A 17550-nucleotide genomic window follows, 5' to 3' on the forward strand; every position below is an offset into this window, starting at 1 on the left:
AGCAGGAGGGAATTCATGCTGCTGTGGCTATACTTTCTCCCCTCACACCACAGGTCAAAGAGCAAGGTTTCCGACAGGTGAATGAATATATGACACCCACCTGTGGGATCCTAATGGACATGATAATCTCCCCAGTTGGGGGGCAAAGTGGTCTTTATGTTCTCCACGTTTTTCCTCACTGACATCTCCGGGTAGGCACTCAACTGACAAGGAGACATCATCTGGGAATCTACCTACTAGCTAACTGTCCAATTGTCCCTTGTGACTCTCTCGGAAGTTCCAAGACAATGGGATTTCTACAAAAATACCATTACAGCCACCCTAACAAAATGCTGTCCCGAACTTAGCCCATGGTCTCTTAATGCACAGTGAGGCTTCAGGAGAAGGATCAGGGACATGGCCTCTAAGGACACACTGTCATCCAGAGGCTCCCAGGTAATGTTGTAGCTGGAGGGTAAAGGAAGGGGAGTCTTTCTTCATAAGCCAGGACCCCAAAGCCCTGTGCCTAGACAGCATCAGTGAACTCCAACGGAGTGGCCAACTGGCACCCTTACTCAGTATTCGCCCATGGTCCTTTCTTCGTTTCCCACAGCAACCTCAGTCGGTCTTCTCCTAATAGCTGGGTTGTAGCTGGGTCTGCTTCCCTCCCTTGATACCTCCCCGTCTGCATAACTCAGCTGGTCAAGAACTGCGAGAGCGTGTCGTACTGGCTGATTTTGTGTGTCAGCTTGACACAAGCTGGAGTCATCAGAGAGGAGGGAGCCTCAGCTGAGGAAATGCCTCCATGAGATCCAGCTGCAAGGTAATTTCTCAATTAGTGATCAATGGGGGAGGGCCCAGCCCATGGTGGGTTTTGCCATCCCTGGGCTGGTGGTCCTGGGTTCTATAAGAAAGCAGGCTAAGCAAGCAGGGGGAGTAAGCCAGTGAGCAGCACCCCTCCATGGCCTCTGAATCAGCTCCTGCCTCCAGGTTCCAGGCCTGCTAGAGTTCCTGTTCTGACTTCCTCCAGTGATGGACTGTGATCCGGAAGTGTGAGCCAAATAAACCTTTTCCTCCCCAACTTGCTTTCTGGTCATGATGTTTCATCACAAGAGCGGAAAACCTAACTAAGACACATAATCATTTGTAAAAGATGGCCAACGGAAGCCCAAAGGTGGAAGGGGATTTCTCAGGGTTGGAGAGCCAGACACAGGAAGCTGAGACTCTGACGAGGGCTCCTTACCCCACAGCAAATGCCACCATCCCATCCTGGAGAGCAGTGGACATCTCACGTGCTTCAGAGCTCTGATGGTGTCTTCTAAACGATCTGGCCTCCAGAGGTGCAGAAAGGGAGGGAGACGTGGGCTGGCAGCCCCTTGAGCAGTCTAGGCCCTATTTCTCTACCTAATCCCGTGATAAAAGATGACCTTGCCTTGTGGGACCCCATGTGGTAACTGAATAAAGACCATATCCTCTCCTCATGGGCTCCATGTCACCGGAAGCTCCTGTGCACTCCTGTTCCCATCATGAGCATCATTATCACCATCACCATCACCATCACCACCATCACCATCACCATCACCACCATCACCATCACCACCATCACCATCACCACCATCACCATCATCATCACCACCATCACCATTGTTGAAACCAACAGTTATTTCGAGTCCTGCATGTGTCAGGCCCCACGTTGAGCCCAGCTATCCCAAACTTCTGTACTATCATTATCTCTCATTTACATGAGGTCTAGAGACGACTCATAGCCCCAAGACTAGGCAGGAACAGAACTGGGCTTTCTGAGATTAGAACTTGGGGTGTTGGAGGTATAAGGCCACACTTGAAACGGCTGGGTTATCATGCCTCTCTCATGGTGTGCCAATTGCTCCCCATGGCCACTGCCAGGCAAGCATCATTCTACTGACCATACAGCCCTCACAGGACCATCCTCTTGTACAATGGGCCAGCCAGAGAAATTCAAGCAGGCCCTTGACTACCACCCCCTACAGGTAGGTTCTGGCATCTACGTCTTATGATGATGGAGACTGATGCTCACAGGCATCAAGGACTCTGCTGGGCTGGAAGTCTGTCTGTCTGGTCCCTCACCGGAGATCCAATCACTGCTGAAAGGCACTGTAAGCGAGTCAGGCATCAGAGCTGCCAATCATACCTCCAGGACTAATGAAGTTATCTCAGAGGTGGCGATCCTGAGCAACAGAAGATGGGCAGGGACAGAAGGGAGCCCACCTTGGGAGCCTGCTGAACCCAGGCAGCGTTTGTCCCCTGGCGTTATTGTCACCAACCCAGACTGGAAGTGGAACACCAAAACTGTCACATCCTGGTTGTAGGACCCCAAGGGAGTGTTTATCAGTAATATCCTCGAGTCCAGTGACATTCTCTAGACACCTCACTGTTAACACAGGTCTAATCTTGAAATTTTTCAGCTGGCTAAAGAGGCTTAAAAATCATGTCAATGACGTAATGACACCTGCTACCACATGGATAAATCTTGGAAATGTTCAGTGAAATCCACGGGGGTAGAAAGGAGGCTGGGCTGACCTAGGGCTGGGGGTAGTGGTGGTGGTGATGAGGTACTGAAAAAAGGTGCCAGGTCTCTTTTTGAGGTGATAACAATGTCCTAAAATTGGTTACTAAGATAGTGGCACAACTCTGCAATGATAACAAAAAACTGTCGAACTGTACAGTTTAGATGGAGGAACTGCTTAAGTGGGTTAGAGTTCAATCAAGCTGCTCCCAACTTAGGTAAGAGCTTTGGCACATTCAGCACCCAGCTACATAGACATCCAAACACCCGAGCACCCTGAGGTCTCCACCGTGTCCCCACTGAGTCTGAGGCTTATCATGCCACACATTTAGTTATTTTATTATTGAGACTGGGTTCCCCCCCACACACACATTGTATGGGCTGGCTTTAAATTCACTCTGTGGCCCAGAAAGGACTTGAATCTGTAATCCTCCTGCCTCTGCCTTCCGCATGCTAGGATCACAGGCATAAGTCACAACCCTGGTCTACCATGCAAGTTTTCACACGTGTAGGACACATGCCTCTGAGTACTGTGCTATTTCTAACTGCATATACATAACTAGTATTGTAAACCCTTGGTCATTGCTTTCCCTCCCTAGCGTAAACTCTGTCCATGGACTTGATCAGCTCTAGTAATAGCTGACTCATGCTCCCTGTGGATGGTAGCTCGTTGATGACATTGTTATACTGTAACGCTCCATGGCATCCCTGGCCACTCTGATGCCATTGTTACACTGTAACACTCCATAGCATCTCTGGCCACTCTGATTCTATTGTTACACTATTGTTACACTGTAACTCTCCATGGCATTTCTGATGCCATTGTTACACTGTAACGCTCCATGGCATCTCTGGCCATTCTATTGTTATACTGTAACTCTCCATGGCATCTCTGGCCACTCTCTGGTCAGATTATAGCCCCGCCCCCCGCTCCCCTTCCCCTTTTCTGCCATCCTTTACCTTGCAGCAGACACAATGCTGCCCATCCATCTTTTCATCTCGCACACATGCGCACTTTTTTCTGTGGTGCCTTGGTGGAGAGCAGCTGCCACACACATGCGCACTTCTCCAGGCTTTGTCTAGGAGGGGAGCCACCCTGCCAGGCAAGCCTTCCCTTCGCCAAATGCTGCCAAGCTAGGGTTCACCGTCACCCACTCTTCATATATATATATATATATATATATATATATATATATATATATATATATGAAGATACCAAGGTCCAGAGACAGAAAGCCACCTGAGTCCCTCAGGGTCTGGAGCAAGCTCTCTGGGCTTTTTCTTCCCTAGAATTTTCTATTTCTTTATTTTTATTTCCTTACAAATCTCCGTGACCACCCGGGTGGACTGTTATCAGAGCTGCTCTAGGAGAAACACATTATCAGCATCGTTTGGAATTGCTTTCAGGAGGAAATGGGGGAAGAAATATACCTCAGAGGATTCCCCCAGGGGCCCTAAAACGCAGGCCAAGGGCAGGAGAAAAGATGCATTTCCAGGAGCAGACACAGCACTCTCGCAGCTAGGCTGCACCTGGCCACTCCACAGCTGTGGGCTGCTGGGGCTCTCCCACGCTGGTCACCTGACCTTGTTTCCCATGAGGAGGCCGGAGCTGCTGCTCAAGGGCTTCTGAAACACAGAGCCCTCTCCACACTAACAACCGACCTCCCTTCTAGTGAGCTCTCAGGGCCCAAAGGAAACATCTGGACTCGGCACCTGTTTTCTGGTTCATCTCTAAGCCCCGGCATCCCTGTTCCAGGTGGCCAGGGCTCCACAGACTTGTCACTCCCAGAGTGGATAGGTCACCAGCAAAACAGATGTCCCCAGGAGCCTGCTGGGAGGACATGACAGATAAGGGTGAGGGTGCTGAGGATTTCTGTCTCTATTCCTAAGAGCCACGGGAGATGCTGAAGTGCTGGGTTCGTGAGGGCTGTGCATTAACTTTACAAAACACCATCTGGCTTCTTTATGAAGGGTTGAAAGTGGCCAGGTCAGCAGGCTCCTGCAGTACGTGAGGTGACACACAGTGGCACTCTGGACAAAGTGATGCTTGTGGATATGGAAAGATCAAAATGGAACCAACGGTTCTTTTGTTCTTTGAGGCGTGTCTCTCTATGCAGCTCAGGCTGGCTTAGAACTCACTATTAGCTGGTCTCCAGCTTACAGCCATCCTCCTGCCTCCATCCACCTTCTGAGTGCCAGGATCGCAGGGTTACAGCTGTGGACCACCAGGCCCACCTTCAGCGGCAGTTGTGACGGATGGGATGTGAGGGAAAAGATGGCGTCACAGGACCCTACCTACGGCTTGCGGCAAGATGGCTCAGCAGGGAAAGGGCACTGATCGAGCCTGATGACCTGAGTTTGGATCCCCAGGACCCATGTGGTGGAAGAAGAGAAGTGACTTCTGCAGATTGTCCTCTGAGACTTCCACAGGTGCATTATGGCATGCACATTCACACATACACACACACACACACACACACGCACACGCACACGCACACGCACATGCACACGCACACGCACACGCACATGCACACACGTACACACAATTAATTTTTAAAACCTGTTTAGGTACTGGGCAGCATGCCGAATTTTGAGAAGGCATGGAGTGGGGCAAGATGGCTGCAGTTGTGCATCCCTGCGGAAGGATGGCCGGTGAGACACACCTATTCGGTGCTGAGGAGGCTACCAGCATGCTTTGTGGGCAGAGCATTCTCTCTGGCTAGGAACCCCACCAAGGGGCTCCCACTTTATCATTCCCACGCTGATACTGCTCTCAAGCATCTACAGCACCCACATCAGACAGCTGATGGGCTAATGACTGTCGCTTAGGAGAAACCCCAGCAAGGGTGAGTCCCTGGGTCTGCTCGCACTTCCGATTTCAGACACATAACTAGGAGGTTTCACCTGGATCATGCGCTGAGCCTGCCTCAGGGGCTTTCGCATAGCAGAACTCAGGGACGTGGCAAAAGTGGGAGGCGATGGGGGGAAGGCCCTGCAGAGGTGATAAGGCGGCAGGATGGGAGGGTTGAGAGTTCAGGAGGGAGAAGGTGAGAACAGAAACTGATGAGGGACTGGGGGTGGGGGGCGGTGCATGGGTCAGAAGGTCCCGCCCAGGTTTACTGAGAGATAAGGGGAACAGCTGGAGATTGGCAGAGACCAGGCTAGAGAGAGAAGGTAGGCGTGGCATTGGGTTGTGAGCACAGGGGAGCCACAGATGGTGTTGGAGCAGAGGAGCGGAGTGCAGTGGGCAGAGTTAAGGAGCCATTGAAGCTGCTGCCGCCGGCCCGCTCACAGCAGCACAGCGCCGCAGTCACTGTGGGACTGAAGCTGGCTGTAAGGGAGCTCAGGAGAGGTGAGCGACGAGGCCGACACTGCTGGTGAAGGCATAACCTTCACACCGCAGCAGGAGCAGGGTGAGCTGGAACATCCATGCTAGCAGGAAGCATGTAATGCAGTGTGCCTAGCTGAGCATGGGGAACCGCTCCAAGGACTAGCCACAGATGACTCAGAAGTAACCTGGTAATTATGTGCAGGTTCAGCAGAGTTTTGGAACTACCGGAAGACTGTGTCTCTCTACTTTGAATGACTTCCCTGCCGTAACTCCCTCCACTCTGCAATCCTCTTTGGCCGAGGTGCCAAGGGAGCCTCTGGTCTTCCGCCTCTTGTTTCTTGGGTTAGCTAAAACGGGAATAAGGGCCACAGAGAGAGGACCCTGTCTGTGGATTTGCTCAGCTGCCACTCAGAGGTGGTGACAGGAGCCTAGTTGAGACCAAAGCCCTGGCCACAGGCTCTACCCATGTTGGCTGTTGGGGTCAAAAATCTGGAGCCAGGAAAAACAGGGCAGGGCTGGCCAAAGAAGAGGTTTAGGGTGTGTGGCACCAGCTGTCACCACCCATGGAAAGTAACCAAGGGTCATGAGAAAACAAAGTCCTATTCCTGCGATGGCAATCTTTGGTGCTGGAAGGGGATTCTCCTGCCTTGGAGGCATCATCCACAACACAACGACTTATTGTTCTGAAATACACATTGGACTGGACCACATCCTTCCTCCCCAAACCTTTCCTGATGCTACATTTATGCTCTGTGAGGAAGCACAGCCTGGGTGCAAGACGCAGCTTCTGCTCACCATTCCTGCACCCACAGCAGACATTATTAAGCGATTACCACACTTTTTGATGATCTGGATGCAAGATGCCTTGGGCACTGGCCTCCAGGCAGTCATTACCAACTACTCTGATTTGGATATGACATGTTCCCAGTGTTTGAACACTTGGTCCTCAGCAAGCAGTCATGTTTGGGGAGGGGTGGTGGGACCCTTTAGGAAGTGGGCCTATGTAAAGGAAGTGATGCAATAGGGAATGGGTCTTGGCGATTACAGCCACTTTTCTACATCTGACCCAACCTCTCTGTCTTCCGGCCAATGCCATGTGAACAAGCAGCTACTCAGATTCCTGCTGCCACCACGCCTCCTCATCCACCATGCTTTCCCCCACCATGATAGACTGTATCATCCCGAACTGTGAACCAAAACAAACCTCTCTCCATTAAGCTGCTTCTGTGAGTACCCAAAGAGGAGGAAAGTAAGTAACAAGCTTTCAGTCACCCTCAACATAAACAATGTCTGAGCAGAGCCTGGTTCCCTGCAGCTTTGACATCTCTTTCTACCCTAATCCCTGCTCATCTGTTTCCTGTCACCACTCTGGGCTCCAAGTTCCTTAAACTACTGGTCAACCTCAGATGCACCCGCCTCCTCATTCCTCAAAGCTTTTGTTCTGGGCATTCTCTAGAAGGACCTGCGATCCAACTGTTAGTGGATCTTCAATGTTGTTTCTCCCACCTTCCATGGGAGTAAATACTTACTGACTGGCCTTCTGGACTTCACTGGCCTTGAACTTGCCATGTGGCTGAGGTCTACCTTGAACTCCTGATCCTCTTGCTTCTACCTCCTCAGGGCTAAGATTACAATCTGTACATGAACCACTCAGCACTGGTCTGTCCAGCTTTCCATGGGCCATCCTGTAAGTAGGGTCTGGCCAGAGGTAGGTGAGCAGGACTGAAGGGTGGCTCTTCCTCAAGTTCTGACCACCTGCGTATGACTACTTGGTACCTGTCCTCTCTCCTTTTATGCTGGTGAAAGTCTAAGGAGCTGCCAGAGCCTCAGAGAAGCAATCTACAAGACACGGACAGCACAGCCACCTCCCTGCTCTGCACCACGCTCCTGTGACACACTCGGTAAGAGACATTTACCCTCTGAAGTTCCTTTACTCAGACATCGGTCACGGTGGCAGATTAGCACCCTTATTGAGCGTACCCTCTAGCTTGCTTCCTTGTTCTGTACGGCCAACCTCCAGTGCTACCTCCTAGATGACATTTACCTGCTGTTCCCTGCTTCTTGGGGCTCTCTGGTACTTCATAGTGCTCCTCACAGAATGTCTGAACCACACGGTGGCTGTGGCATCATCCACCAGCCTGGCCAAAGCAACTTTTCCTCTCCCCCCGCATCCATCTTCTAGTCACGTACCTGTCCTGGGGCTGACAAGCTGGTGGATGACACCATCCCACACTCCCACAGTTGCTGCCCGACCCCGACCCCTCCAGCCTGATAGTCGAGACCCCAGCCTCCCCGTCCCATAAGAGACTGGGCCTGGGCAAAAGGGACGGTCCCACGGCAGCATGCCTGCTGCCAGCCCCACCCAGCCCCAGCACGACGGGCCTGAAGGAGCTGCTTCCTCACTAGCTGGAGCCTATATTGTCCTGCTCCTCACGTGTTAGTAAGAACAGGGACAGAGAATGGGTGAATTTCCCTGATCTTTGTATTGGCCTCAAGTGGTCTAGGAAGTCCCACGGTACATATATCTGTTCTCAGGACCCTCCCCCTGCCCTGTGTGCTTTACGAAGGGCCCACACCCATTCCTCCACTTCTGGCTGCTGCGGCCCTCTTCCCTGAGGCTTGACCTCTGGCATCCTGCCCTGGGCTTGTGAGACCATCGCTCCCCTGGCAGACAGTGTACGCAGCAGGATGCTGAAAGAGAGCTATTTTGGGGCAGGGAGGATCTCAGGAGGATGCTGGCGAGGTCAGCGTAGGAAGGGCAGGAGGCAGGTTTTCTGCCCATGATTATGAGTCCTGAGACTCCTGAATGCTGCCCAGGGACCCAGGGCTGCCACCAGGAAGAACACACCCACCACAGGACTCCAGCTTTGGCCTCTTTGGACCACAGGAACCAAAGGGGACAGGCGTGGGTTTGGAGCTGCAGGATCTGATCCATCAGCCACCATAGGCAGAAAGTGTTGATTTGATGTGTCCAATAGAGGGAAATTCAGGGCGGGCAAGACTCGAGGTAGAGTGCAGGGCAACACAGGTGAAGTAGATTGACCATGGGTGGAGACTACGAGGAAGAATCTAATTACCAATTTATTGACATTCATTGAGCACCTACTGTATACAGGGATAAAGATGTGTAATACTTTGTGTTTGTATATTTTATAAAGGCATCAGGAGCCACAGAGAGATTTGTAAACTCTAACCCCAAGGCAATGATCTGAAAGAAGGATTCAGGTACTGGGAGGGGTAGGAGAGGGATTTCCTGCCCATTTGAGGACTTGCAAGCATCTGGGATGCTCAGTTTCCCCTCACCTCTTTTTGCCATGAGTTTTCGTTTTATTTTCCAAAAGAGGGTCTCCTCTCAGGAGTCTCAGGTTGGCTTCTGATTCACTATGAAGCAGAGGATGGCCTTGAACTTCTGGTCCTCCTGCCTCCACCTCCCGAGTGCTAGAGTTATAGGAATGAGCCCCCACAGCGAGTATATATATGCTGAGAACAGAGCCCAGGGCTTCGTGCATGCTAGGCAACCACTTTACCAACTGAGCTATGGTCCCAGCCATTTTTCAGCCTCTTGAGGGAGGTTACCCACCAATACGAGATGCTTGCTCCCTGCACACAGTAGGTCCTCACTTGGGGACAGTGACAAAAATGGCTGTTAGGTAGAGTAGGTGAGTTTCTGTGTTAAGAAAATACTTTTCACTCTGGGGTGAGATGCCTCTGCCTTCCCTAGTCAGCAGGGGCAGGTGACGACCATGGCCTTGAACATTAACCAATACTGCCTCCAATGCCAGGATATGGTAGCTGAGCAAAGAATTTTGGTACATCATGGACAGACATGAGACAATGGAGGAGATTAAGAAATAATAATGATGATAATAATACTAATATTACTGCTTAATATCAGGTAAGGCACTAAGAAGCCAGCTGACAAGCCTATTGACCTCTACCACGTATTTACCAAGTGACCTTGATCCTTGTTTCAGACACAGCAACTGAGGCACAGAAAGATCAGGAAACTCTGACGGCTACACAGCCGATAAATGTCAGAGATAGAATTCAAAACCGTCTTCCATGGTGCCACTCTTGTCTAAGACAATAGACACAGTCACACAGAGCCCGGGTGGGCCCAGAAACCTGTCCAGACCCCGTCACCTCATCGACACCTACATCTCAGCTCACTAATTTTGGCATCTCCTGGATCTAGCAGAAAGCTTTCTGTGGCTCTCTGGACTCCGGGCCCAATCTCCTAAGCCTCAGAGAGAAGGAGCTGGCTTCCTGGGGCTCTGGACACCCTTTTCATTAATCCAGACAGGCAGCTTGTGGGACCAGTGGCCCTTATCAAAGTGTCCCACCTTCAGAGATAGCGCACTAGCCCATTCACGCCTGGCCACCAGGTACCTCCACGGCTTGCATGCTTAGTGTGCTGTTGGGCTGAGTGGGTTTAAAATCACCGTGCAAACACAGTTCAGGGTGTGTCTGTGAGGGCATTTCCAGAGAGGCTTAGCTGTGGAGGGTAGACCCACCCTGGGCATCATCCCACAGGCTAGGATCCCAGAAGGAATAAAAAAGAAAAGGCAATCTGAGAAACCTACCTCTCTCCCGCTCCCTCCCCTGATCTGCTGAGATGTGAACAAACAGCCTCTTGCTGCCACAGGCAGGGGCTGATTCTGGGGCTGTGCCTGGCCCATCACAATGGACTGCACCCCCACCGACTGTGAGCCAAGACAAACTCTTTCTCCCTTTAGGTGCTTCCTGCCAGGCATTTGGTCACAGCAAGGGAAAAAGCGATTGATACATTTAACATCTGTCAGTCTCTCATCCCTGGCTCAGGGAACCTGTGGGGTGTTTCTAGAGGGTTGTAAGCTTCTAAAGCCAGGGGAGGACCTTCCCAGGAGCCCACACGGAGCCTTTCCAGGGCCATTTACCCACCATAGTTACCTAGGAGGCTTCAGTGTGCACTAGGAGACCCTGAGCAGGCAAAGCCTCTAGCAATTATTATTATTATTATTATTATTATTATTATTATTATTATTATTATTAAGCATGTCTCTGTGTTTCCCCAAATCCTTTTCTTTCTGTCCCTTCCAAGGCTTATATCCCAGTCCAAACAGTGCCCATCCCTCCTCTGTCATTAGCTTAATGAACACGGTCAGAAGCTGGAGGAGCCCTCACACACACACAGAGAAGCTGGATAAGTACCTCTCACTTATCAGTGGTGGTAACTGGTGACAGTGCACTTGAACCCACCACCGAATATGATGCCTGGACCGAGCAGGCCCTCTGCACACGGCTTTAAATACAGAAAGAGACAGCTGAGGAGCAGACTGTGTGAGCCAAGGTCCTGTGGCATCCTGGATCTCCTCATGCAAGGCCAGACAATAGCTAAAGCAGAATTTGAATCCAGTGTATACTTCCAGCACCACAGGGCCATCCATCCACGTCAGGTGACAGACATTCTTGTTACCTCCTAGGCCTTCAGAAACGGAAGGCACAACAGTGACGTGGTAAGAAGAGTCCCCACACTTGCTGGGCTGATTTTTCTCTTGGACTCTGCATAGTCCATCATGAATTATTTCAAAACACGTCCACCAAATGATATGCTTTCAGTTAATCTACTTTAGAGAGCGTCAGGTGTGGAGAGGAATTAATGAATGGGTGTGCTTAGATTAATGAATGATGGATGGGTACATGAACGGATGGAGGGAGGGAGAGGAATAGAGGAAAGGAGGGACGGAGGGAAGGATGGGGGACAGGAAGATGAACAGTAGCTCAAGGAGAGGCAGTAGTCGAGCTGGACAGAAATACAAGAAGGACTTCCGGGACGTGGGGCCTGACCCGTTCGTTCGCAGGGCTCCTTACCTGGTGGGCAGTTACATCCTGGAGACATCTTGGGAGCCTCCCGGCGCCTGCGTGAGTAGAACTTCCATTTCTGCACAAAAAAGACAAGAGAAATCACCGGGAGCTCGCAAAGCTCCAGCCTTGGGAAGCCGGCCTGGGGGGATGAAGGGGAGTGCATGTGGGGAGAGGGGGGTAAACGGGATTGTTCTGGGGTCAAAGCCTGGCAGCTCATCATTATTCAGCAGGCTCTACTCAGGGCCCTATCAACTAGTGGCTGCCCGTGGTGACTGGCTGGCACATGTTTCTTAGCTCTTTGCTATTGTTTTCCTTCTCCAGCCGGGTACCTGGGCGAGGACAAAGCCTTCCGCTCTACTCACCCCCTCAAGGCCAGCACAGGCAGGTGGACAGGGATGGGTGATGGGGGGGCTGGGGAGGCTGAACAGGCCCTAGATACCCCTTTCCACCAAACCTCTTCCTCCCCACTTGGAAACTACAGTGCCAATCCGGAAGGCCCTAAAGAGGCGGGACACCTGAAGCCCCAGGAAGTTGTGTGCATGGCAGCAATGAAATCCATTGGTGCCAAATGGCGGCACATGGTGGACTATTTATGGAGGCCGGGGTCTATGTGTCCTCTCTGCAGAGGGATGTGAGCCTCACATAGGACAATCACATGAACCTTGCTAGGAGGTCAGCTTGGGAAACACAGGGTTGACTGAGACCCCTCTGGAGGCCCTGCTTCTCCGGCCCCGTCATTCACAGCCCACAGAGTGTATTTCATAGGCTTAGGCCGGCTCCACCCCACAGCTGCTTCTGTCTCGGGTGGTCAGTCCACGATCCTGACACCTCCACAGGCTGCACTTTACCAATGGCCTGGGTGTTCCGACCCTGTCGCAGGGAGGCCAGTCTCCACTTTTTCCCATGACCCCTTCAATCCTGGAGTCTCTACCGCAACTGAGGCTGCACCTTCACCCATGGCCTCCCCCGGCCTCTGCCAGCACCAAGCCTCAGCTGCTGCTCTCCCTGACCCTGTCAGTCCAGAAGCTCTCATGCTGCCAAGACCAGTAACACGTAGGACACACACACACACACACCAAAAACAAAACCAACCCCCCCCCCAAAAAAAAACCCTCTTACACATTTACCAAGTATGGCGGCCAGCAGGTGATGCAGCCTTAGCCGCCCCACCCCCTCCCCAAAGACTTCACCTCCATGATTCTGGGCTCTTCTTCATTACCGCTACTACTCAGCTCTAGCTGAAGAGCACCAACTGTCCCAGCAGAAACAAAGGTTTCACTTGAGCGGCACTGGTCTCTCGCTAATCACTGCTGGCCAGACACCAGAGATTCTCAATTCAAAATACCACGCGAACAAGCCCGATCGGGTCTTTGAAGAGCTCTCCCACCTCCCTCTGGAAGTTCACAAGCCAGCCTGCAGCGGCTGCACCGACTTCCACAGCCTCTTCCGGGTTCCCACAGGACAGCCCATCCAGCTCAAGCACTCAAGAGCTTTGAGCTCAGAGTTCCAGACTCCTTCCACTGTCCTCCCTAAACAGCATACCCCTGAACCTGGTACCAGTGTCTGTCCTGGTTGGCTTTCTATTGCTGTGATGGACACCATGACCAAAGAAGTTGGGGAGGAAAGGGTTTATTTGGCTCATACTTCTACATTGTAGTCCATCACTGAAGGAAGTCAGGACAGGAACCCAAACAGGACAGGAACCTGGAGGCAGGGGCTGATGCAGAGGCCATGGAGAGGTGCTGCTAACTGGCTTGCTCCCCAAGGTTGCTCGGCCTGCTTTCTTAAGGAACTGAGGACTACCAGCCTAGGGGTGGCCCCAACCGCAGCTGGCTTGACTCTCTCCCATCAATTAGGAAAATGACTTACAGGCTTGCCTATAGCCCTATCTTATTGTTCTCAGTTGAGGCTCCTTCCTCTCCAGAGACTCTAGCTTGTGTCAGGTTGACATAAAGCTAGTCAGCACTGTGGACCAGGCCCTCCCTCATCAACCATTAATGAAGAAAATGCCCTACAGATCTGCCTATAGGAAATCTGATGGAGGAATTTTCTCAGTTGAGGTTCCTCTTCCCAGATAACTCTAGCTTGTGTTACATATGTACGTACGTGTACACACACACACACACACACACACACACACACACACACACACACACACCAAAAACATTAAAAAAAAATACCTGGCTACCTTCACCTTCCCTGCCTGGCAGAGGATTTCCTTCTGGTGACTGATCACCTCCCTGGGCTGCTGAATCTGTGGCCAATTCTTGTCTTCCTTGACCTGTAGCAGTATTCACACCCTTCTCTTTCCCCTCCTCTGTGTACAAGATTAGACACAGAGGTCAGGCAGTGGTGGCACACACCTTTAATCCCAGCACTTGAGATCTCAGGCCTTTGCTTGGGAAGCACACAGGCCTTTAATCCCAGGAAGTGGTGGTTAGGCAGAGAAAGGTAATATAAGGTGTAAGGAAACAGGAACTCACTCTCTTTAGGCTGAGGATTTCGTAGAGGTAAGAACTAGTGGCTGGCTGTTCTGCTTCTCCAATCTTTCAGCTTTCACCCTGATATCGGGCTCTGGGTTTTTTTTTTTTTTTTTAATTAAAGGACCATCTAAGTTTCAAATAACAGTAAGCAGGCATGGTGCTGAAGAAGGGCTGAGAGCTCATCCTGATCTACTAGCATACACACACACACACACAGAGAGAGAGAGAGAGAGAGAGAGAGAGAGAGAGAGAGAGAGAGAGAGAGAGAGAGAAAGAGAGAAGGAGAGAGAGAGAGAGAGAGAGAGAGAGAGAGAGAGAGAGAGAGAGAGCAAACACTTGGGCCTGACATGGACTTTTGAAATCTCAAAGCCCACCCCCAGTGACACACTTCCTTCAACAAGGCCACACCTCCTAATCCTTCTAATCCTTTCAAACAGTTCCACTCCCTGGTGACTAAGCATTCACATATATGCACCTATGGGTCTACTCTTATCCAAACTATTGCAATGATTGATGACAGCCCCATATTCACACCTCTAGCCTGGACCTTCCTCTGGGTCATGTGACCAGCTGCTTGCCTGACAGCTTATTCTTTGCCATCTCAGAACAGGGTCCCAAGGCTGAGCCCACAGCCTGCTGCCCCATCCCTCCCACACAGGTCCCATCAGAGCCGACTCAGTTTCTCCCACCCTCCAACTCATCACTGATGACTCGTCCCCACACACCCTGCCAGCAAACGCCCCCATCTTGTACCTTGTAGACACACCCAGATCAGCCCTTTTCCCCAACCCCAGGCTACCACCTGCTCTGGGCACACCTCTAGCCCAATGACCTTGATAACCTAATGCCTCCACACTACATCCAACCTGGACCCAGAAGCCCGGTTCTCAGCAGTTGCCAGAACCACCATCTCTCCAGGCTTCCTCCTACCCCAGGGCCTTTGCAAGTGTGATTGCTCTCTTTCTAGAATGTTCTCTTTCTAGTTGTCCACCTGGCATGCTCCTAAAGAGTCCCTCCTTGCTTCCTGTCCCCGTTCCACATATTTCCTGTCCCCTTCCCTACTTCATTTCCTCCTTTACATTTTTTCTCTCTCTCATCTATTGCCCCCCCCCCTTTTGCCAACAGAAGATAAATTCACAGGAAGACAAACCATATGTTCTGTGTTCTTCGTCACCGTGTGTCCAGTGCCTACAACAGAGCCTGGCACACAGCGGGCATTCAGGAAACGCTGGCTGTTGACAAATCAAGTGTCACAGTGAGCTCAACTCAGGCCCCACCGCAGTGGGGAGCTGGGGGCCATGGGCTATGACTAACTCAGTCAGGTGTTGAGTGAAGGCCAAACCCCCTCAGAGAGGAATGAGTGACCCAGGTCACCAAGACATACCCTCTGAGTGACCAGCTTTGGTTGCTTACCCGACTAGTCCTGGCCCCTTAGGTATCGTGAGGCCCTAGTGAGACACCCTAGATTAAGGCTGGAGGTGGGTGGGTGGGACACTTTCTGCAGTCTTGGTTGGGGCATGGACCCCAGCCCCTCTATGCTGAGGGGCCCTTCTTCTGTCTTGGCTGGTAGCCAGGGCCTCCTGGAATGCCCTGTGCGGTCAGGGCTGAAACACCACCAGCCCGATGGGTCGCAGCTATTAAAATGCTGGTGTCAGTATCAAAGGGAAGATGCCAGGCAGCCACTCGCTTCCCCAGAGAACACAATTCCAACCCAGCTTGGGCTTAGGGGCCACTCACTCCCCAGGTCCTGGCTCCGGGCTCTTAAAGGGACCAGGCGTCTACCCAACCCCAGCCTCTGTCACTTATGGGTCCAGACGGTGGTAGAGGGTGTCGAGGCTAGAGGCCCGGGGTCACCGTCCCTCCGGGGTCTCCCCTCAAGAAGAGGCTTCAAAACGAGATATAGTCTCCTGACAATATCCACGCAGGTGCTGAGAGAGAGCAGCCCAACAGGAAGCATCGGTGATAGTCCCTCGCAGTTGAGGGTGACACACTCCATGGGGTTGGCTGTAGCTCAGTGGTATGAAGCGTTTGCCTGGCATGGTGAGGTTGTGGCTTACATCCCCTGCACCAGAGAGAGAACGCCAGGGGTCGTGGGGGCACGTCTGTAATCCCAGCACACAGTAGAAGCAGGGGGATCATGGCAACATGGAGGCCAGCCTGGGCTGCAGAGTGAGACTGTCCCCACAAGGCGCCACCAAAACAACCAAACAAAATGGGTGGGGATGCAGCTGTTAGCGGGGTGCCTGCTCGCTAGGCGTGGACAAAGCCCCAAGTTAAATCTCCAGTAGCCCACAAACCGGGCGTGGTGGTCCACGCCTCTAATCCAAACACTCAGAAGGTGGAGAAAATAGGATCAGAAGTTCAAGGTCATTCTCAGCTATACATCAAGTTCGAGCTACATGAAACTCTGTCTCAAAAGTATTTTAGGCCAAACTTGGTCTCACACGCCTTTAATCCTAGCATTCAGGAGGCAGAGGCAAACTGGTCTCTGTGATTTCAAAGCTAACCTGGTCTACAAAGCAAGTTCCAGGTCATCCCTATCTCAAAAAAAAAATTTTTTTTTCTTTTAATGACCCACACTAAGTACTCTACACTACCCATGGTGATAAGTGTTTTAGGGGGGAAAACAGTCACATAGTAATTAGTTTAATAAATGATCGTATGACTCCTATCTGCCCTTGGGACTACCTGTGAATTCACAGACTCCGGTGAATCATTTATTCTCTGTGAGGCTTTGCGGTATGGATAGGAGCCTGAGATGACGTGGTAGGGCCAAGCTTGTGGGTCCCATCACAATTTCCCCACTAACAGTTCTTACGTAACAGATAAAACATCCGGGCTCCAATGCCCCCAGCCATAAAGTAGGGGTGGCTTTAGTTATCTGCTGGACCAACTGGATGGCTGGAATGCTGGAGGGAGGGAGCAACAAGAAGAGACGCTGGCCTTGAGGTTAAGTCAAGTTACTGCTTGGCTGGGGTGGTGTGGGCCACCCCTGTCCTGAGCTGATTTCAGGTGGTCTGCCTCTCCTACATGCCACGGAGGCACTGGTGTGCCCATGACACCTGTGGATACCAACAGCGTGAGAACTGACTGTCCTGTACTTCCAATAATCCTCCTGCCTGTGGCATGCCTGTTAAGTCTGGGGGTCAGGAGCTGCCAGAGGTGAACATGGCTGTGGACACAACCCAGTCAGGCATCTGTCTGGTCTGCCCTTTGGGACCTGCTCCCTATGGCTTTGAGCTGGGCCTGGGCAGAACCCACAGTAGGCGGCAGAGGCTCAAACCAGCACCCAAGGCTAGTTGTGTGGCCCGAACCCAGAGCAGCAAAGGGGGTGGGGGGGAGGAGGGGCCCACAGATAAGAGCTGGGA

The 17550-nt window shown here is 51.7% G+C and overlaps 1 protein-coding gene across 13 annotated transcripts in view; it reads right to left on the reverse strand.

The window, feature by feature from the left end:
- Col13a1 (collagen type XIII alpha 1 chain) overlaps positions 1-17550 on the reverse strand; it is a 151433-nt gene that overhangs the window by 122505 nt on the left and 11378 nt on the right. For all 13 annotated transcript variants that reach the window (XM_037199539.1, XM_037199535.1, XM_037199541.1 and 10 more), the window contains exon 2: positions 11706-11775. In XM_037199539.1, coding sequence (XP_037055434.1) covers positions 11706-11775 — 70 coding nt within the window. The remainder of the gene's footprint in view (positions 1-11705; positions 11776-17550) is intronic.

The sequence above is a fragment of the Peromyscus leucopus genome, chromosome 16_21, assembly GCF_004664715.2.
Source record: "Peromyscus leucopus breed LL Stock chromosome 16_21, UCI_PerLeu_2.1, whole genome shotgun sequence".
Classification (NCBI taxonomy): domain Eukaryota; kingdom Metazoa; phylum Chordata; class Mammalia; order Rodentia; family Cricetidae; genus Peromyscus; species Peromyscus leucopus.